Source organism: Carassius gibelio, chromosome A4 (genome assembly GCF_023724105.1).
Source record: "Carassius gibelio isolate Cgi1373 ecotype wild population from Czech Republic chromosome A4, carGib1.2-hapl.c, whole genome shotgun sequence".
NCBI lineage: Eukaryota > Metazoa > Chordata > Actinopteri > Cypriniformes > Cyprinidae > Carassius > Carassius gibelio.
In genome coordinates, this window is record NC_068374.1 from 24513275 (window position 1) to 24536660 (window position 23386).

At 40.6% G+C, this 23386-nt stretch overlaps 2 protein-coding genes across 2 annotated transcripts in view; one reads left to right on the forward strand and one right to left on the reverse strand.

The window, feature by feature from the left end:
- The window catches only part of snd1 (staphylococcal nuclease and tudor domain containing 1), a 167220-nt gene that overhangs the window by 65420 nt on the left and 78414 nt on the right, over positions 1–23386 (forward strand). The gene's annotated exons all lie outside the window — the stretch shown is intronic.
- lrrc4.1 (leucine rich repeat containing 4.1) lies at positions 16009–20364 on the reverse strand. Its single transcript, XM_052577504.1, has 2 exons — positions 19582–20364; positions 16009–19437 (listed from the first exon to the last, which is right to left on the reverse strand). The coding sequence occupies exon 2, from the start codon at positions 18829–18831 to the stop codon at positions 16255–16257; it is 2577 nt and encodes an 858-aa protein (XP_052433464.1). The 5' UTR covers positions 18832–19437; positions 19582–20364; the 3' UTR covers positions 16009–16254.

Sequence of the window (23386 nt, forward strand, 5' to 3'; positions counted from 1 at the left end):
AAACATCTGATCGCTGGAAGGGCAAGGAGTAGCAACAGGACAACAGCACAGATACTTGACAGGTCTGATTGAGGGGCTAAGGGGATATTTTACAGGAAAATACTAAAAAGGAAAGACAGTGGGAAAAGAGTTCAAATTCGTGAGAACCCCGGAAAAAAACGGGAGTGTTGACAGCTCCTAACTAACCATGTGTGAATGGTTGTTAGCACTAACGGTTACTAAACTAGCAGCTAGGTAGAGCGCAGCTTACCGGATTACTGTATGCCGTTGTTCCGGTTCTATGATCTGCAGCTCCTGAACCCTCTATTTGTGAACTGTACATGAGACTTCAATGACTTGTAGCGTCTGAAATATTCTGAAGTTTAGGCGCTCACAAAACAAACAAGGTAGCCGGAGATATCTGTAATGCAAAAGTTTGTCGTTCGTGCTCCACTCTTTGTTGGGAATTTCATATGGATCCAAACCATTAATAGTGCAGATGTTTTTCCACATAACGGTCCCTGGCATGCCTATTTAGCGTATCCCTATAAATCCCACAAACTTTTCCCGATTTTAACATCTTTTTTCTTTCACTCAACTCTGCTCTTCTCGTTCAACTTGCTGTATGTTTACATTCGCGAGGCCAGCAACATGGCCGCCACGTCCCAGAATGCAACTCGGCGCCCAAGCCCTATATAGAAATCCCAGTGGTTTATCAGATATGTACCACTCTTTCATCCTTGGTTTTGATTTGTTTTACGTCAAAGTTTTCTATCGTGTGTTTTTTTTTGCTGCTTTTTCAGAGAGTCTTCTCATGCAAATGTGTTAGTTTGTTTTGTATTCATGCACTCGCTATAGACTACACTTTCACTTTGTGTTCGTTCATATTTCAAAAGCAATATGTTAAGTAGTAGTTCAAAAGACTACTTATTGGTTGAATATGGTACAGTTTGAACCAATCTGGGCTCGGGGGTGGGACTACACGTCAACAATCATTTCTGTTTGGCTCAGAGGAACGAAAGCATTGGTATCTTATGTCGAATCAATGTTATCAAAATGTGATGACATAATCACGTGCACTACGGCGCCTCTGAATATCCAATTGAGATAAATAAGATATCTCCGAAACGTGGAGAATCTCTGCTTTACATCACTTTTTCGTTCAGATTGGATTAGCGGTTCAAAAGTTATTAAACAGCCGCGGGCGGCTGTCTCTGTCTTTGGGGGTTAAAAGGTCTCTGAACTCACAGATCTGATAACAGTATCGTGTGTATTAGTAATTGTGAAGCGCTGCATTTGTTTCTGTTCTTCAATGATCACAAGAACGGAGTAATAATCCAGTCCTCCTGAGTATTTTTCCTCCTCACTGTTTGTATCTTAAAGGCCACCGATTGTGTTTCCCTGCAGCCTGGCTATGAGTGTAACCAGTTTGACCGCAAGCATTTGATGTAGTCATTTCCATCATAGCTCATCCTGCATGTTGAACGTTCTGTTGCTTTGTTTAAAGTATTAATTAAGCAAAAAGTAAAACTTTTGTCACCTTCATGTTGTCAAGATAAACACTAAAGAATGTGCTGTCAGCTGTGGTGGTCAGAATTTCACTGTAACGCAGTTTACAGTTTACAAAATAAACAAACAACAGCGCGACAGCCCCCCACAGACGACTGCCGCGCACAAAACAGAAAATAAAATCAAGCCTGGTCCTCTCTTGCCTTCACTGTCGTAACTCCTCCCTTTATTCTTCTGGAGCTCCTCCGTGGGACTCGAGACCGGTGAGTGGTGCAGGTGTCGATCCTTTCCAATTACTCCACTAGTAATAAAAACATAATTTCATATAATTAACCAACAATAGATATTAAACTGTAACTATGCTTCCACTATTCAAGCTCGCTGTTTGGTTTAAGAATAAACCGCCAATTTATCTTCTATATTTTTGCTGCATATGCTACAGAACAACAGCAGTTGTGCCAAGCGGTGCCATGCAGCCTGAGTTATTTTCTGTTTATTGCCAGTTCATTCAATAAAGACAGTTAACAATCTAGCTTCTGAGTACTAAGTTATTAACCTAACAATAGCGGGTTCAGTTCATTTTTTTGCAGTGGGCCGCGCAATCACGTGTTTGGTTGTGTGGGCCTCGAGTTGGAAAAGGTTGGGAACCACTGCCTTAAAGTATCTTAAAATAACCACCATAATAAAACAAGTGGTTCACTGGGTCATACAAATGGAAGACAAAACAGGATCCATCAGGATACCAGACTACAGTTAAAAAAAAAAAAAAAAAAAAACCTTTTTCTGTAAATGTATTTTATTAATTTTTTTTAAACATTATTGCAAACGATTACTTAACTGGGTTGGTTGGTTAAATACTTTTCATGGATATTTATAACTGCATTTCCATACCCTAAAGATAGATTTACCAAAATGCACGACGAAAATACCATAAATGCAATTGGTATGACTCCCATCCTTTTAAGACAAAACAAAGGTATTCTATAGTGCACCTAAATATTTATTTTCTTTGAAACTCATATCAAGGATATCTAAAGCTGAATCAAGGGACGGTAGCAGAACAGAGTGGAGTTTATTGATGCTTTTTATCTTCTGTTTGTGAGAGTGATTATGTGGATCTTGGATGTGCTCTCTGCAGTTCAGACTGATATCTGCTTCAATCTGTAGTCGTTTCTTCTGTTTTCTGCCAATCTTTCAGTTAAACTCTTTCCTTTTTTTTTCTTATTTTATTTGAGAGAAAGCTTTTATGAGCTTCTGTTCTGTGAACAACTCTGATTCTTTTGTGTTTCCCTCCCCTTACCTCATCTCTCTGTAACTCCATCTCAGTGCCTCAGTCTGAGAGTTTTAGGCACATCTCTTCCCTGGTGTGAATGAACTCGCCATTTTTAAGTACCCGCTTTGTTCATTTGTCCTTCGCTTCCTTTTCCCCTCCCTCTCTCACTTGTTTCTTTTCATGCTTTTGTTTGTCTGTTCATGCATTGGCTCAGTGTTCTCTGTACAAGAAGTTTGCAGGGTTTTTCGAGTCGCTAGTTTGTTGCTAAGTGACTGGATGGCGAGAGAGACTGAAAGGAAGAGATGTTCACTCTCTGCTGAGTAAAAGCCCCCCCCCCTCTCTCTCTCCCTCTCTCTGACCCCCTTGTGAGGGTGACATTTTGTCATCTTTTGAATTGAGGACTCTAATAAAGAAGCTTAAAGTCTTGCTCACCATTTCTCACTTTTGCTTTGTGCTTAGCAGATTTTTTTAGTTTGTTCCTTTTAGTTTTTATTATTCTATGAGATGTCCTCTTAATTTAAGTTTTTTTGTTTGTTTGTTTGTTTGTTTTTTAATTTGTAAATGTTTTAATTTTTTCAGTTTTCATTCTAGGTTAACTTAGTCATTTATGTACTTTTTCATTTTTTTTAAAGAATATTTTTATTTAGATTTAATTTGTTTTAGTAATTTTAGTACTATCTATTAGTTCTTTTTCATTTAATTTAGTTTTTTATCGTATATTTAGATAATTTTATAATCTTAGTTTTACTTAACAGTGATCATTTTGAGTTTAGAAACATATATATATATATATATATATATATATATATATATATATATATATATATATATATATATATATATATATATATATACATTTATTTATTTACATGAAATTACATGTGGTAAAATAGTGCTTAACGTGGACCATAAATTGACTAAAATACGAAATAATGTTGATGTCTATGGAAATACAGTTATGCCAGTATGGAGTCTGTGTGGGGAAATTGCAGATTCATGTTATGTGTTTGGGATCCTTGCTTGTGAGATTGTGTCATGAATATCATCTCTTCCCGTGTACCTGCATTTCTGAGCACCATGATCTGGAAATGTAGTTTCATGGCAGTGCTCATGTGAGTGTGAGATGAGGTGAATGTTTCCTGCAGAGGGCACACAGACCTCGACTGAGCCTAAACTCAACGCAGTGTGCACACAATTACCCTTCCAGCTATTTTTTCTCCCCTGCTAAAATAGAAGCAAATTAAAATGCTGTAATTACCCCTTCCATAGAGAGAGAGAGAGAGCTGTGTCCTAAGGCTGCTGGCCGTGCAAATGAGACATTGGTGACTTTCGCAGAGGCCCTTGTTGCAAAAGAAGTACTCACCGTTGTGTGTGTGCTGGATGAAATAGCAGAATGTCATAGAGCTCGAAGAAATGTGGACTTCCATCACGAGATCTCTAACAAGAGTTTCCCTGCCTTTGGATAGAAGTGGTTTTGCCTTTTCAGTGTAAATTTGCTGAAAGGGTTCGGAATTTAATCTATTGTACAGTTTTATTTTATGTATTAAGATTTTTTTTAAACACACTTTTTCAATCTGTTCCTTGCTGTTTCTTTGTGAAATTTACCAGCAGTCTGAGAGAAAACTGTTTCTGCACCAATTTTGGTCCATGTAGAATATTGATCTTTATTTTATTTAAATGTAGTGCACAGTTTTTAATAAATATTTGACTACAGAATTATAGACTTTATAAAATGTATGTACAACCTAGTCCCTGTTCACTGCCATTATATAAACCAGCAAAAGTTACACATTAAATTACCACATTAGATTTTGGCAAGATTTTAGAAATGATGTATTGCCAAAACCAGTAACCGAAACATTTTATAAAAAGCAAATTGCTTAGCATTGCTTATTAACTAGCATCAAGAAATGCTATTCAAATATGTTGACTCTAAAGATTACTGTTAGTATAATTCATTGTTGCAGTATTCATCAGCATTCAGTAAAACTCCAGTGGCTGTGTGTAGATCTGTCATCTTTTCTTAACATTTCCAATTGCCAGCAGTCAGATCCTTCTGTGTCCTTCCAAATAGAGGAAATGCCCTTCCAAGAGAGCCCCACTCTATATACTCGCATTCACACGCAGACACCCTTTGTCTTTTTTTATTAAAGAGGCCATGGGTACACGGTTCATTGTGATCTTTTTTTTTTTTTATTGCTTATCTTTCTTTACCCTAGTAATATCACCATGGCCTCAATACCTTTTCCCCTTAAACGTCCAGTCTCAGGGCTCATTTCACCCAATAAGGGCTTTCTGTTTTAGGGTTCATTTTATACAAGTTTGTGATTTCACATAGAGCAGCTGTTACTACACAGATCCATTGTTAACTGAGAAGATGTGGAAATAAACGCTGAAAATGAACGTGGATTTGCGCAGCTTCTCAGTTAACAATGGCTCTGTGTAGTAACTTAAATTTTGAGAATTTACCGCTGATTCGACAACCGGCTTTACTGACGAGATGTGCATAATGATCGGCGCACCCCTAACAACAACTATCATAATTACAACAACAATTTTTTATTTTTTTTGCAGCCATTTCTTCAGTCTTCAGTGTCACATGATCCATCAGAAATTATTATAATATGCTTATTTGGTAGGGCAGCACGATACATCGCAAGCAATGTTTAATGCGCATCTTGTTCACGCACAAACTGCACAAAACCATAATCAAATTTTGCACATTTTTTGCACTGCTTGTTAGTGAACAACAGCTCTGTGTAGTTAATGCAGCTTCATGTGAAAACACGCAGGTGATGGAGATTTACCACTGATTACAGAACCGGCTTTAATGACGAATTGCGCATTAAATATCACATGCGATTTATCGTGCAGCCCTATTATTTGGTAACACTATTATTTTGGAAAACCGTTGTACTGCATGATCTCACCGTCATGTCACTTTGGATCAATTTCCTTCATCTTTACTAAATAAAAGTATACATTTCTTAAAAAAAAAAAAAAAAAAAACTACTTCATACTGCTATTTTACAAACATTAAAACATGCCCATGAATCTCAGAAATGCTGTCTAGCTGGGCAGCTTACTAGGTTTTGTAACAGAGCCATTTTTGCCGTGACCTCTTTTAGAGCTCCAGCTTTGAGCAGCTTCCTGAAGTGAAGTGGTCTTGAGATGGAAAGAGATTTAGTTAGTCTTTATTTCGCACACCCCTGCCCTCGACCCGTTGCCCTGTTGCTAGTCATACATGTTTGTGCGCTTGTGTTTTATAAGGCTGCTAAACTGATTCAGTGCTGTAATCCAGGCGGCCATGTTGTGTGCCCGCTGTTCTCAGCTGCTTTATGACATGACTTTACGGAGTCCGGTCACAAACACACACACACACACACATAGCAACTTTATTGTTCTCAGTCCTTCACTCCTCATTCCTCTGCGGCTTTTCCAAGACGGTCTTTAGCTCAAGCCTCAGATGGAGTGACAGAACAGAGTGATAATTGTCGTAATTGCACAACCGTGTTGATGTAACACCCCTCTCACCACTTCTGTCCTCTCATCGTCTTTCCCTTTTCCAGTGGCTCGCATTAATGCAGTGCAAGCGTAATCTTTTAATCAATGATATCGAGCCGCGTTATTGTGGTTAGGAGTTTTATTCCCCTCATTCAGTGGTTTGAATGTGGAAACCTGTTGCGATTTTCTCCTCGTTGGATGGAGAATTGAGATATTATGCCTTTCTGAAAGGTGCTGTCGTGTGTGAAGGGGCCGTTATCCACTAGAGAGCTGTTGGGCTATTGCTTGTTTATATGTCTGTAAATGTGTTTATGTGACGAACGGCCAAAGGTGGAAGTTTTATAGGAGCTTCTAATGCCAAATCGAGTGGTTCCCATGACAATCAGGTTGTTGGTTGCCATGGGAGCCTCATCCTGGTCTCTCCTTTGGCCCATTCACACTCGACAGCTGTCATCACACACACACATACACACAGATTTCCTCAAGCCAACCTTCCTCTTCCCCTCCCATGTTTGATCATCGCCATTGCATTCTCTCCTCGTTTCACTCTGCATCTCCTCCTCGTCCTCTCCTTTGATCCCGTCTCCCATCCCTTTTCCTCTCCTTCATTCCGGCAGTCTCTTAATTCCCCATGTGTGCTCGCTCATGGGTATTCCAACATTTCTAACTAATTAGAGTGTGTACAGAAAGAAGCGAGTGTGTCGTGTTTTTTAGGTGTGTTTGTGTGAGGTTCTAGCCCCTGCTGTGGGGCCCCGGGGCCATTCTATCCTCAGAAATCAGCTCTGGGAGTGTAATCCTGCAGTAGCTTACTCCAGCACAATACCTGACCTCTTTCTGGCAGACAGGACACCCTGACAGCCCAGAGGAGAGCGCCTAATCTTCCTTGCAATGTCAGCGTTCCCCCACCCCACGCGACTCGAAGAAGGGCAAGCTGGACAGAATCCTTCTATAGAGCTTCATATCGTGTTGATTATTCCCCTAAAGGTGTAGAAAGAAAAGATTAATTTATCCCTTTATTCAGTGTCAGAAATTAATTTTTGAGCCCAACGGCAAAAATACCATCCAAATTGTTAATGCCCTAGAAATTCAATTGACTGTACAGACTTAAAAAAAAGAAAAAAAAAGAATTAAGCCTGTTATTTTATTTTTATTTTTATTTATTTGAATTTTTTTTCAGATATACATATCACAGTTGGTGCTTTTTTATATAATATAAAATATATGTTATATATATATTGTATTTAGATCTACATGTACTTTATATTTATAGATGGATATTGATAATTCTGTTGATGATATTATAGATAGATATTTCTAAGTATGTTATAAAATGAATCTAAAATAATAATCCAATAAAATGCTCTGTTAGATAGTATTATATATATAATAGATATAATTACACTAATCAGAAATATTTTTGAATTCAGTAAAAACTAGTTATTTGTATATTTAATGTTGATGTTTATATATTATATTGTATTAACTTCTGATATATTTCTGTTCTATGTATGCACATTGTGCATAAAATGAACTGATGCTGAATATTATATTAGTTTAGATTTTGTTTCATTATAATGGAATATACTCCATTATAGTTTTGAATTCAGCTGAAACATCCATAATACAAATGTGAATGTAATGTAGTGTATACAGAATCGTGGCACATTTCTTAAGGTAGTTAGCAATACACTCTGTGCAAGAGAATAGAGTTCATTGGAGTGTGTTTGTAGTGAAGTGTCTGGGTCAGTGTGGCTTTGTTAATGTAATGCAGCTGCTAAGTTTGTCACAGATTGTTCAATTACTTTTGTGCTGTATAAATGTATATCTAAGCCCGTAATGGTCTCATAGCTCTCCCTTTAGGCAGAACACGAGCTGTCTGAAGTCACATTAACAAGATGGCTGACCCAGCATTACACATTACTTTCTGATAACTGAAGTCATAAACTTCCAGCAGCACTATTGACTGATGGTGCAAAAGGCAAAGCTATCAAGGGTAATTGGCAAAAAAGAGATACCATATGGTCTAGATCATAACGGTTGTTAATCTAATCCAAATAGTTCCCTGTTCTGCTTGCGTGTGCGTTTGGATGAGTCTGTTAGCGCTGTAGCGTGCACGATAATAATACAAGTATTAATGGCAAAAGCATCTGTCTCATAAAGTGCTCAACAAAAAAACACCGGTTTCACGCAAATGCGTTCGCAAAAAAAAAACATGTTAGTGTTTTTGAAAGACTTCTCATCATTTGTGCTCCAGTCTGTACCTATAAATGAGTTCTGCACAACTTTAAAAAAAAAAATTAAATGGAAATAGTTGCAGCTATGCTGACATTTTTGCTCAATTACACTAATGAGAGCATTAGGAGCGTGTGCATTTGTGGCTCTACCAGCCAGAACTCTGAAATGGAGCTTTTTCACGCCTGAGCAGGGAGGTTCAGAGAAAGCAGTCTTAACTGCAGAGTGCACACTGACAGCAAGATGCTCACTGGGTATAGCATCTGGCCAGAAGAATGCAATCCGTTTTTTTTTTGTTTTTTTGCCCCTTTTTACTGCGTTTCTTGAATGCATTCCTGTGCCAGGAATCGGCTAGAATTTGGATGGCCTGTTCTTTTCCACCTCTTTAAAGTGATTTAGTTAGCTTCCAGTCCTTTATTTTTGTCCCCACAGGTACATTTGCCTCTGTGGCTTTGTCTTTTCTGCACTTCTAATGGGCTGCTAATAGCTGAGTTTGTCATGATATAGATGCGTGACTCGTGCCAGTGAAATTGGGAGGTGCGCCGGGGCTGCTCGATTCACCCCTGCTGCATGCCAGCGAGATGCCCTACGTTATCCGAGCGTGTTGTGCACAAGACATTTGCTCCGTCTGCCAGTGCAGTACGCTAAATCTGGCACCGGGCGCATCTTGCGCCACAGGCCTAGGGGGTAAGCTCTTGACGTTTATGTTCAGCAGGAGAAGTGTTGGATTTGAGCTAACGCAGGTGTACGGCAAGTCAAGTTTGTGTTCCTACAGAGTTTTTGCTAACACCCTAGGCCATCTTAATATGGAAAATAGTTTAAGCATTACCCCTTTTTTGGTGTAGTCTATGCATCAAGTGCATCTTTTCCATTTCCCAGAATCCTCTAGGATGCTGTCTTGGATTTACGGCTGTATTAATCTACTCTATGTGTCCAGCACTCTTGGCATCGTCGCCCGCAACTAGAAACGAAGCTGCCACCGCTCGCCGCGCTGTCACCTGAGCTGATTTAGCAGGTGCTAACCTCCATCAGCCAGGAAATGTCAGGCTGCCCTGGGCTGCATTTGCACGCCGCTTCCTTCAGGGAAATGCCTGCTGATTAGAGCATGTGCTTTTCAGAGCGTTCTGAAATATGACCTGCTTCGGAGACATGGCTCATGTCAGAGTGTCTACTACTTTACCACACTTTCCTTTAATTAGCATATCACTGGTGAATGTAAACAAGCTAGTACTGATGTTCATAGTAAGAGGCGCCCCCTTTTGGTAACATTTTCTATTTTCTTTCCTAAAAAGGTTTTAAATGATTTTCACTTATTTTTATTGACAGGTAGGTACTATGAGTTTTCTCTCTGAACTTTTAGAGTCTGGTAATGCTGATGCAAGGATGCAGCGGATATGTTTTCCATTCCCCCTGTAGGATTGCCGGGGGAAGACCATTCTTAGAGCTGTGAGCAAAGAGACGAACATAAATGTCGTTATAATGTCTGTCGATCACCAGAAGCAAAGTTAGATCTCTCGGCGGCCATCTTGGCAGCACACCAGGGAGCTTTTTTCTCTTTAGCTAATGGGTATAAAGCGCAGCTGCTATCCACTTGAAAGGGGAATGACCGAAACCTCAGACTGTTTAAATCAACGTTATATGCAATTCACTTGTATCTCAAAAAAAAAAAAGCAACAAGAACAAAAAACCCTGTAGGATGCAGCTAATCTACAGTATGTTCTGCCAAAAAGAAAACACTTTTTTTTCACCAAATGTCAGGATGTCTCTTTCTATAGTTTTTTTTTTGGACATTTAGGGGGTACACCTTTTTACTGGGGCATCTTTGTAACTTATTTACCTCTGAGAGGTTTATAGTAGCATATTATGGGTATATATCATTACTAATATGTATCTTTTACGGAGTAGCTAAATTACAAAGTTTAAATGCTAATTCACATTTCACTGACAAACATTGATCAATGGCCAGACGTGATTGTCGGGTTTTATGGGACACTGTTGACTTTGGTTGAGGATTGTTTTCACTGATGTAACATGTAATCACATCTGTCTGTGCAGTGTGAGTTAGCCTTAAGGCTAGTGCCACGGTCACAAACATTTGTACCTATAAAGGTAAAATTGTAGGAAACATTCAACATTGCTTGCAGGTAACATGACCTTGCCAATATGGCAAATGTAGTACATCCATATTGAATTCATATTGCAGAATGTTGTACAGGCTTATAGAACAGTATTTATTAAGAGACAAGAAGTTCATCAAATGCAGTGGATTACAGTACACAACTATTGTCTCGACTCTTGGTCCACTTATGTTGATTGAATACTGTCTGTACTTTCATACAAAATATTTGATTCTTGAATGACAGTAGCTCTCAGCATGTTGGCCTGATCAACATTTTCTCTGTTGGTTACATTCTCCATTTTGCTTGTGTTTTACGGTCCTGTCCATCAGAAACTACATTTTTGCAGAGCCTTGCTGTTAAGACTTTATAAAGGATATGAATACTCATTTGTGTTTCTCAAACAATCTCATTTAGATAATCTATTTTCATTTTTTTCTCCTCTATTTTTCAAAAAGCATTTATGAGGGTCCATTAGAAACTAGAGACCGCCTGCCTTCTCATAAAACCGTCTGAGAATTGTATAACTGCTCTCACTGTATCTTAATATATTGGTTTTGAATCCATCACCTTGAATACCGCATTTACACGTAAGCAATTCTGCACAGTGCAATAGCTTCCTAAATGGTGACAATAAATAACAGAAAAAAATTAATTATAGATTTTAAAGAACTACAAATCTCATGATGCACTAGCCTGGTTAATAATAATTTATCCGTTGCATTCTTAATCATTGATCTTTAAAAAATGTAGGCGAAATACATTTGGCACACACAGTATGTACATAAAAAAAAATGTTTGGTGGAATGGTAGTTTCCTAATTTTTCATTTTTTAAAGACCGACAAATCATTTGCAGCAACAAATTAACATAATAGTGTTCCTGTAGCTCAATTGGTAGAGCATTGCGCTATCATGCACAGGGTAGGGGCTTCGATTCCCCCGGGAACACATAATAGGTAAAAATTGATAGCCTGAATACACTGTAAGTCGTTTCGGATAAAAGCGTCTGCTTAATGCATACATTTAATTTAATTTAATACACAAGTGCTAGAGACAGCATTCCAAATGGCCCAAATTTTTCCCAGTGGCTTTTCTCACTTTCTACCCCCTCCTACTATTATCTTCCTCCTTTTCTTTTTGCTGAAAGCCATGTGCTTATGCCACCTTGCCATAGTGAATCAGTGGGAAGGGGTTCATAACTACAGTCTTACGCAGCCACATTGTTTAATTTCTCCCTTTTGAAGTTGCGGGAGCTGTGTGTGAGGCATTGGGGGGGGGAATGCAAAGTGCACCAAATGGAGTCGTTTTGCTGCAGTGCTTGTGCTCGACCCTGCATCCTACGTCTGAAGCACATGCCCTCTGGGTCGTGTTTGAAACATTTTCAAGTATGGAGGGGGCACAATTCTTCCTCACGATACTGCCGTTTGCGTGAAGTTAAAATGGAACAGGCTGGCATTAGCTACCTCCCAAAACCCATATGACACCAGAGGCACGTGAAACGGCACCGAAGAGATATGCAAATGTGCCATGGGGAGGGGGCATGTGAAACTCTGATAGACTCCTACTTTAAACACTCACCAAGGGCTGTGCTGGTGTGTGTGTGCGTGCCAACAGTTTTACTTTCCTGCATTGTCTACAGAGAACCCTTGTTCTGTGTTTTTTTTTTTTTTTTTTTTTTTTTCTCACATAATGATTTTATGGCGAGCATTATGTGAAGCGAATATTATTTGTCTAAAGAGTTACTTGATTTGCGACTGTGTGAAGATATAGAGCATCTATGCCTTTGTGTTTCCTTTTAAGTGCTAGTGTGCTTTAGTATTCCAGCTCAGAGGTTAACAAATGGTGTGACGGAATCTGTGCACCGGCGATTAACCATAGACGGTGGCATCTGAATTAATGATGGGTGATTTGGTACCCCAGCACTGCTCTTTGCTGTGTTTACTTCATGGGTAATTGGACTCTCTTCTCCCCCTTTATGGACGAGGGTATAAACATAACAAAACCTAACAAAACATTGATTAACTGTTTGCCTTTCATTAAAGGGCCTTCAGTGGCCTTCATAAAGCCACAACTTTTATTTTCGGCCAGAACTGAGGCCCAGACAGAAGTGCAGCCAGTTAACATCTGTTTAGGAGCTCTCCTGGGACAACATATGAGAAGGTCAGACAATGACAAATGCTCTAAGTTTTTGTAAAAGGGCTGTTTTAGCAAATAATGGAAGTATGTAAAAACATTACCTTTTAAATCACAGTAAACCAAGCAGTAAACATGTACAAGGCAGATTATAAGTAAACATGGATTGTCGGAAATGATCAATTGTAGCTCAGCTTGGAGTTAGCAATGCCAAAGTCATGGGTTTGGTTTACAGGAAATGCATGGGCTGATAATCTTTATCTAAATTAGAGCTAATGTTATTTTTTTTTTCTAAATTAAAATAAAAACAAAATGATTATATAATATATGTTATCAGTTTATAATGCTGTTTGTATATTTTGGAGCTTATACTATTACTAATGTTCACTTTCAATACCTTTGGCACCTGATCGCCCTGGGAATTAAAAAGTTATTTTATAATCAACGTTTTAACTGATTCTCAAAGGAACGATTCTTTTGAAACTATTGTTTTTAGTGAATCAATACCATCCCATCTTTAGCCAAGTAGAGCATTGGTTATGGATAGAATAACGATCAAGCCATTTGATCAGCCTTGGTGAAATATAGCAGTCTGTCACTTTGAATTACCCTAATAAATGAAACGCATCTTTTATGTGCGGGGGACAGAAATAAGCTGTTAATAACTCTAAGCACCAGAATGAACCCAAACAGTATATGTTCTCACCATTAACAGCACCATAAAGGTGTCATTCTCTTCCTGCTAGGTTTGGTAAGCCAGGTTTCTGACCCCATCTGGTCCCTCATTTCTAGGTGGTCCATCACAGGCCAGTATACCACCTCTACTTTATAAATGCCCCAATTTTTAGACCTACACTGGTACAGCCCAGTCATTATAGTCCTTTGCTGTCTAAATCTCATTCTTATTAGATAAACACACTTGCTTGTTTTATATGCAATATTTCTTCAACCTTTCTTCTGGTTCAAGATTGACAGGTTGAAAATGTTTTCACCTACCTAACCCCGTGCCCCCTCCTAGCTTCTCTTCCATGTCATTTCATAACAACATCCTCTCTATTATTTCCCTCTTGTGTTTGAGCAGATATATTATTGTAAATGTCCGTCTCATGAGCCACACTGCAGCCTAGTTTGGTGAATGCGGGCCGCTTTCTCTCACCAGTGGGCTGAAGAGCATGAAGGGTCCTCAAACCCTTCAGCAGAATGTGCCCTCTTCCTTTATTCGCTTTCTCTGCTCTTATTTCCTGCTTACTCAAGGATCCACTTCAGTCCTATACAATGCTCCATTAAAACCAGACTGGCAATTATAGCCCTGACAGTAGACTGTATAAACGGCAGCTCACTGGCTGTAATTGCAGTTTTTAAAGTTATTGCAGCAACAAAGGCTTTGTTTGTGACGACACCAGAACAAGGGTTATAAGCTGTAAAATATGTTGCAAAATGCTATGCCTGAATAGATTTATAAAGTAAAATAAAAAACCTTTAAAGCAGGCAATATCTAGACTAGGTTAATACTTTTCATAACCCTAACTACCACTGAACCGGGATCTGTGGTGCAAACGTACCATACACTGCTTTGACAGACAGACAAAATTATTGATGAAGACATTATATACAGAAATACTGTTTCCATTGACTTTCTTTTCTTTTTTTTCTTTTTTTAAGCAGATACAAACAGTGTGAAACTGGTCTCAACTGAGGAGCTGCACAGCCTAAAGACAGATATTTTTTTTGTTTTGTGTGTGCATGCTTGCATATTTGTCTAGTCGTGCACCGTGCAGTGAGTACTGTGTCTCACTGTGGTCAGATGTCCAAACTTTATGTCAAAGGTTGTGTGTCTGTGTGCGCTGGATCAATTATCATGTAATCAGCTTTAATCTCCTAGACAGCCTGCATGCAATATGCCCTGCAATGCAAACATGTATTTTTTTTATTACCCTCTAATATGCCATCAATTTATGACCTCATTTTTTCTATAATTCATTATTTCTTATTCTTGCATTTCAGTTAGCCAAAATAGAAAGCAATCGCTGACACTCAAAAGAGCCTTGCTGAATGAGTGAGAAGAACAGGATAATATACACGTCACAGTCAAAGCTTAAGAGCCTCTGCAATATGTCACGACGCACCTCTTATGAGCATAAAGAATCTGCTTGATTTATGACAACTCACTGCCCATCTGTGTGATGTCAATGTCTAATGCATTGCCTTGCAGTGTACATAGGAAATTGCTTGTGATACAAGCAATTCAGAATTTTATTTTATCATGACGTCTCAGAATTTTTATGTGCGTCATGTTTTATCTACATATACCATTCAGTCCCTGTAAAAAACACTGAGTTATAAAGGAATGGATGCTTCACTCTGAATGTTTTTCAAATTGCTTAACAACCACTTCTTTTTGACCAGACCGTTCTAAAGTGCTAAAAGCAAAGCCAGGCCAGCTCTTTTGTGCAGACCTGTCTTTTTCATGTATTCCGAGTTCTTCTTCAGGCATCAATTTTCCAAAAAACAACATGCAACAGCCTCACGATCATGTTTACCTGACACTAATAGCAGATCTTTGATAATAAGGCAGTGAAATGTGTAATTTTTTTAACTAGCCATCTCTTTTGACACAAAATAACAATTCACCAATAAATGATATAAGCTCAGTTAAGACAATGCAGCTCTAAAAAGCATACAGAGTTCAAAGAAAAAGGAAGAAAAGCAGCCTTTGCCCAGCCTTTTAGACTTGAGTGGCACCCAGCACTCAGTGGGTTAAAGCAGAACTGCAGTGAGTTCTACTGCAGTGTCTAAAGCATTTGGCTGATCGCAACAGCACATCAAGAAAGAAAAAAAATATCTAAATGGTGGTTCTTTTTTTTTCTTTTCTTCCAAAAATCCTTTTATTGCATTTGTAACATTTGGCACGGTACAAATTCATGGTGCTTTTACAAGATAAACCAGCAAAGATCAACACTGACCTTTTTTTAAAGAAAGACTTCTCAGTATAAAGTTTTTTTTTTTCTCACTGCATTCTCTGTAGCATTGTTTAGAAATCACACAGAATGCCCTTTTAAACAAGACTTACCCTCATTTCTTAAATTCAGTACAGCATTTTAAAACAACTCATATTTTAAATAGGACTTATAAGGTAAGAAATAGTTTCAATTTATTATATATATATATATATATATATATATATATATATATATATATATATATATATATATATATATATATATATATATATATATATATATATATAATAAAAAATCTGCTTCTCTATTACCAGCCCATTGTAGTTTCAGTTTTTCCATATATATTTATTTATAAGCATGTACAACAAGAACCAATTTTTAAGAATTGCACTCTGTACAAAAAAAAAAAAAAAAAAGTAGTTCCTGGTTGTTGTTTTTTCCTCCCTCTCTTTTGTGTATTCTATTGCATGTTTTTATGCTCAGGTTAGGGCCTATAGAGGGGAGAGAGGGTTGTTTGACTGAGGTTCTGATTTGTTGTGGGCCAGACTATATCTGTGTCTCTTGTACTCTCTCCTTGGTGTGAGTTTTTCTAACAAGGGCCTCAGAAGTAGATGTGATAGCACTGGGCAAGGTTCGAGGCAAAGAATTTCCAATGCTGTTGCTTTCTGTCCATTTGGCACTGTGGCCTGGTGGCTTGTAAGTGTTGTATTTGGGCTTCAGGGTGCTGTAGTTGGTCTTATGTGGGCTGCAGTCCACCTTGTGAGGACTGTTATCCATTTTGGACTTGTGAGGGCTGAAGTCACAATTGACACATTCTGCTTTGAGTTGTCTGTACTCTGCCTTGAAAGCACTGTAGTCAGGTTTGAAAAGGCTGCAGTCTGAATTGGAGGGGCTGGAATATATGGGCTTGGGCATACTGTAGTCCGTTTTGGATTTTGGAACAATGTACTTTGGTTTGAATTGGCTGAAATCTGGTTTAGGAGTATGAGATTTGTAGTCAGGTTTGTAAGTACTATATCCATGTCTGTAAGGGCTCTGCTCGGGTTTTTTGCGTATGTGGTAATCCGACAGTGATGCGTGTGAATAGTCCGTCAATTTGTGAGATTCGTATTCCAGAGTAGGTTTGTACATATAGTCTGTTTTAGATTTGTAGGTGTTGTAGTCTGACTCAAGTTTATGGATGCTGAAATCTTCCATGGGTTTATTGAAACTGTATTCTAGTTTTGGTTTGTAGCTGTAGTCAGAACTGTGGGTGTTGTAGTCCAGTTTGTAAATACTGCTATGATCCCTTATCTCTGGCAGAGTCAGTGCCCCCTGCCCTGCTAAATTGGCAGCAGATGCCAGTGGTGGCAATTCTTCCTTTACTGGAATAATTTCCACAGTACTGTTTGCAGCCGCTGTGCTCCTCTGCTGATGCCGCTTTCGTAGTTTATAAAATACAATTAGCATGATTGCTGCTAGCAAAGTTACTGCCACAAAACAACCAATAATGATCTTTGTTGTCTTCATCACCTCATCCAGACTGGTACTGGCTGGGTTGGGCGGCTTTCCTGTCGTCACTTTTGAGCCAGGTACAACAGATGGGCTACTTGGAGTGTCAGTGTTCTGTAGAAGGACTGTCGGCGTGGAGATGAAAACTGGCTGAAAGACGGATGGCGATGCCGTGGTAGTGGTGCTGGCACCTGCTGTAGTTGTTGTGGTTTTGGGCTTGGACATTTCAGATCTGGGGCTCAGGACCTCCACTGTGACTGTGGTGAAGTAGCTGAGGTTGGACGTATTGAGCTCAGCTGCAGTTACGTTTAGATAGGCTGAAGCGTTGGAATTTCCAGCCATGTTGGACACCATGCAGGTGTACATGCCTGTGTCACCTGTTAGCACGTTTGAAAAGTTCAAAGTCCCATCGTTCAGCACTGTTATTCGTGGATGGCTTGATGCATGAGTTAGAACCGTCCCATTTGGTAGGAGCCATCGCACAGCAGACATAGCTGCTGTTTGACATCGCAGTTCTACCACACGTTCAGCAGAAATATTCAGGTCTCTTGGGGCATCTGCGATAAAAGGGGCAGAGCACTGCATTGCCCCAGTGTCACCCCGGTCAAGTTCAACCAACTGGCGGCCTCTCATGTGTGCAGGGGAGTGACAACGCCCACAGCATGTCGAATTGGTGGGTATGTACTCACGTAGCCAGCGTGCTAGCCAAAGAGAGTCGCAGCCGCAGTTCCAGGGATTGTGGTGGAGGTGAAGTTCCACCAGGTACTTCAGTGGTGTAAAGAGGTCATGGGGCAGTGAACTTAAATTGTTGTGGGCCAAATTCAGCTCCACCAAAGAGGCCAGGTCATCGAATGCATTACGTTCTATTAGCCCTATTTGAGAGTTCATGATCCATAACTTTTTGAGTGAAGATAGTCCCCTGAATGAACCTGGTTTAATCTCAGGAAAGAGGTTCTCTGAGATTTCCAGCTCCTCCAGCCCAACCAGAGGTGTTAGGTTTGGCATCTCTCCTCGAATGTTGCACATTCCCAGGTTGAGGTACTTGAGGTTGACTAGACCTTCAAAAGCCCCATCTGAGATGTACTCCAGTTTCCTCAGTTCACCCAGATCCAATCTCATTAGGGATGGCACTCGGTTAAATGCATACGATGGGATGCTTTCAATGGGGTTATTTCTCAGCCACAACTCTCGCAGCTTGGACAGATACTCAAATGCCCCACTTGGCACTACTGTTAACCTGTTATCAAATAGTTCCAGTGTATTGAGATTGGTCAGTCCACCAAAGGCACCCACTTCAATTTGCCTAATGGCATTGCGGCCCAGCTGCAAAACCTCCAGGTGATGTAGGTTGCGGAAAGAGTCGGCCTGCACAGACTCAATGGCGTTCTCCATCAGGTTTAGGTGCCGGGTGTTGCTGGGTATACCTGGTGGCACACGAGTGAGCCCACGCCTGGTGCACACCACCTTGCTGAGCTGGTTGTTGCAGGAGCAATCAGTCGGGCAGCCCTGGGGCCCTGCCGTGGCTGCCACCTCCACGCATGCTTGAACCATGAGGAACAGGACACAGAGCAAGGCGGCTTTCCTGGCTCGATGCACAGCTACCCGCCCCAGGAGACTCATGATGTGGCACATTCATAATTCAGCATCGTCTGGGGGGGGTATGGGGTGATGATGGTGGTTGGGGAGAGGGGGGTAGTAAGCCGGGGAAGGGGAGGGTTCAACTCTGACTAATGAAGCCCTACCCTGGGTTAAACAACACTCTAGATTGTTTTTCCATTTACTGAACTGGAGGCTAAACGTTTAGTGACAAAAACTTGAGTAAAAAGGGAGAAGTGAAATGAATGAAATAAAGCGGGGGAATATATTATGTATAAAAAAGGGTTGGAAAGGCTCAACACCTACCTCAAAGGTGTTACACGTCCAATTTTTGCAATCACAATATATATTGTTTCCCCTCAAATTCCCATATTCCCAGGATAAGCAGTGCCTTCTCTTTTTTTCATTTGTCAGAAAACAAGAGATTAAATACAAAAGTGGCCCCAATAAATCCACAGAGGAGCATCCGAGGAGACATGTAGCAGCTCTGCAGGGCCTCAGAGCTGTAGGCAAAAGTACCAATCCAGTTTGGCTCCTATTGAATGCTTGTTCTCACACTATCCACAGATGTTTGTCCTTGGAAACCTCCGCTTGATGCTGCTACTAAATACCCATTTCTCCATAGAGGACCACTCACACATGCTAAACCAAAGCAGGGGGAGAAAAAAATAGGGAGGGGTGGTTAGAGGGAGAAAGAGATTGGAATAAGAATAAATTCTTTTCAAATGTTCTTCTATGCTTTTGTTTAAAGAATAATAAAAGTGCCCCCCCAATGTTTCCACTCACTTTACTTTGTTCATCTCCCTCCCTCTCAGTACGTTTTGTCCGCTCGATTTGTCAGCACCTTGTCCAGCTGAAAAGACCGTGACACTGCGGTCATTAGCGCATTTCTTTCCTTATGTAGCTCCGCGTTCCATCTCCATACACTCGAGCTCGCATACAGCAAACGCTGCAGGGTTCTTTCTACATGCTTCCCAATAATCCTTAAATCTTTCTATGAGAAGTTGACGATTAGAGTCCAGGAAGGTGTAAAGGGGGGGTAACAGTGCAGAGGCAGCTCCGTAAGAAGGCTCGTTCGCTGGAGAGAGATCGCTTCCTCTGCCCTGTTTCTTCTTCACTCTCTCTTGCTTTCGAGCGTGCTCTCTCACTCCCTGGAATGAGAGAAAAAAGAGAGAGTGTTTCTCCCTCCTCTCTGTGACGTTGTTTCAATCAGAAGTATCCGTATAGCGCTGCAGTGCCCTGAGCTTAGTGCAGAGTTGGAGCGCTCAGCTTTGTCAGCGCCACAGCTGTCCAGATCGAGCTGGTAGATGAGCACTGAGGCTAGGGAAAAGTAGCTCCCTGCCTCCTTTCTTTCCTTTTTATTTTTTAACCTTTCTTGCCCCGGGTTAGTCGTCCTTCCCGCCACTGTGCATCGATGTTTTTTGTTATGCTCAGTGGTGCAGTAGCAGGCATCCGGGATGCAGACTTACATGCCTGCTCTTCTTTTTGTCCTTCAATGAAAACGTGATTGTACTGCTGACGCATCACACTCCAAGCAGTGCATTGGTTTGATGCATTGGTTTTAGTACGTTAGCTCATCCGTGTCCGCCCCCTCCCTTCTCTCTCTCTCTCTCTCCCCCTCCCCATCCCCCCCCCCCCCACTCATGCATGCTCTCTCTTGCTCTCTTGTTCTCTCTCTCACCCTCCTCTCTCTCTCTCTTTCCCCCTCTCCTCAAGGTTCTGGTATTTTGTAGATCTGTTTAGTTGTCTGCAGTTTGCATGTGAACCGCTTTGAGTTGGACCCAGTCGCTTCTCTTTCTCATATAAACTATGTCCGATTGATTAATGATTTTACTCTGTCTTCCACATTCCAAGCTGGGACCCTCCTCCCCTCGAGTTGATGTGATGAGGTGCAGTGATTTGTGTCGTCTGACCGTACACTTGGTTATTGAGACTTCTCTGTTGACTGAACCTTGTGTGAGCGAGTGCCGATACTGTTTGACTGGTGTGCTTAGTCCACAGGGAATCATGGGAGGGGTACTGGACAGCTCAGTGTGTGTGCTGCCAAAGGCTATTGCTCTCTTCAGATGGATTAAGCCTCCGCTGGATGCAGTAGAGGGAGTCTCTGTACTGTGCAATGCTGGGTCTGTGGTGTGAGGACTCTCTCTACTCTCTCTCTCTCTCTCTCTCTCTCATCCTCCCTTCCAAGATTAAAATATCTCCCCTGTCATGCAGTGGGAGCTAAGATGGTCCCTGTTCAAAGAGAATAAGACTCACCGTTTTAAACCATTTCCTCTACAGAGAGAGCTGCTAAGTAATGTTCTTTTAAAGCTTGTTCCTGTAATCACTCTTTCAAACATTGGGCATGTTGGCTTTCACCCAGTGTAAGCCAGCAGGTGAAAGGTACTTTAAAGCGGTGCTTGCAGAATAGTTGCATCTCACGCTTGTAACAGCAGATGTCATAGAATTGAACAGCAGTGCTAAACAGTACAGCACCCTGGGCAATCGATGGCTGGCATTTTGATATGCCACTGTGTATGTGTGACCGTGAGAGTGTGAATGTCTTTGTGAATGACACCCATAGTTTGTGGTAATGCCTGGATACAAAGTAGATCACATTAAGCGATTTGTGACCCGGTTGCATAAAGCGCCAAGTGTCTGGGGACATTATTTAAATGCATGTGACCTCTAGTGAATTATGACCTATGTTTGCTAGAGTGTGTAATGTATATTTTTTTTGTGTATGTGGACTACACACCTCTAAATGTGTGAGACTGTGGATGGCCATTGGCAGGCCACCACCATCATTTGGGCCATTCAACTCTCCTGCTGACCCAGAACACCATGCATGTAGTGGGGACACCCAACCCCCACCCCTTCAAACCCCAGGCCTTCTGGAATGATCTTATGCTGGCGGAGAGGGGCCAGCTTGTCAGCTCAACCTGCCTCAGGCTGAGAGACGCAGGGAGAGGTCTGCTCTGTATCGACACCAGCGACCCAGTTTGGCATGTTGGGCCTTGTCAGTAAGTGGGCAAGCGAGGGCAGGATGACCGCCTCGGGGTTTGCCAGTCTATCTGGGATATAGGGTCTGCTGCATGTAGGTCAGCCTGCTTCCCTCGTCCAATTCACTGGAGAAGACCAGTACCATCCCAGCGATATTTGCACTTTCTGTACTGTGAGAGCAGTGCATGCAGTCTTTCAGAGCATATGTATAGAAGTTGGGAAAGGGTGGCAAACCTTTAAAAAGAGAATTTATTGAAAATGTGGCATTCAGCTACATTTAACATCCAATTTAAAAATAAATGAAGCTGCACGCAAAAGTATGACCTGATTGCATTGGTAGATATCCATAAATCCAGGAGTGCTGTATGGGATGGGATGGATGGATGGATGGATAGATCTCAAGCTCTGAATCAATCAGCTTAAGGCAGGTGGACATGGTGGCATTTCCGCTAACACTTGTGACCTTGAGTGGGAAGGGGTGATCAGACACGTTTCAATTCCATTTCAATTTCCAGGAATTAATTCTAAAAGAGCTTAGAGCCACTACAGTAATCTGAACTCTCTGTCTGCTATCATTTACATCATATTGTGAACTAACTGTGAACAGCTGTTAGAAAATGCATGCAACAAAATGTAGAGGTTGATGTATCATTTCACTGTGCTGTCATGTTATCTTTCCCTGTTTCATCCTCTCTCATCACTTCATATCTGGTCTTGTTGTTGTTGTTTGTTTTTTATTTTCATTTACGGACTCTGTTTCCTTCCAACAATCCCCCCACTCTATTTTAACCGTATGTAATATAATATGTGAGGGCCATTTAAAGGTTAATGATATTTGTCTTGGTTGTTTTTTCTGTGATGGATTGGCTGAGCTCAAGACAATCCACTCCGAAGGGATAGAGAGTGTGTCATCTCTTCTGCATCCTGCTCCAGCGCTCATGTAATGGCTATTGTTTGCAAACTAATGACCTTCATTAAACCTCTCTGTGTCTATTAGAATGTTCCAGCCCAGATTAAAAGCTTTTGCAGTTATTTTAAAGGGATAGTTTGCACAAAATGAAAAGTCTAATCATTTACTAACTCTATTGTTGTTCCAAACCTATGTGACTTCATTCCAAAGAGTACAAAAGGATACTTTTGAAGACTGTGCTCATTGAAATTGCAAGGTTGACTGAAGCATTCAGACTTCAAAAAAGGAGGCAATAGCACAACAAAAAAATTGTCCATATGACTATACATTTTCTGGAAAACATGCAACTGCATTGTGTGAGAAACACCTAGCTCTTTTGCACTTTGTGAGATAAGTAAAATTGTGCGTGAACATTCGTTGTTTTTATCGTTAATATTGTTTTTATTTTATTAATGTTTCAATTTATTATTTTCGCAAAACCAGTTTGAATGCTTCGTTCATGAATCTTTGATCCACTTCTCAAGTTCAGCTCACTGACCTAATCTGGTTGCAGCGGTTAAGTCTTAGAAGCAGTAGGCAGGCGTTGACCAGTCTCCCTTTTTTTGATGAATATTCATCACTTTTCCCCTAGCAATTTTCTTGGGAAATTTCATCTGTCACTAATAACAGCGTTGTTCCACCACGCGCTGTGAGCGATCA

Coding starts and splice junctions, on each gene's coding strand:
- lrrc4.1 (XM_052577504.1), bottom strand. CDS start 18,831: ATGTGCCACATCATGAGTCTCCTGGGGCGGGTAGCTGTGCATCGAGCC.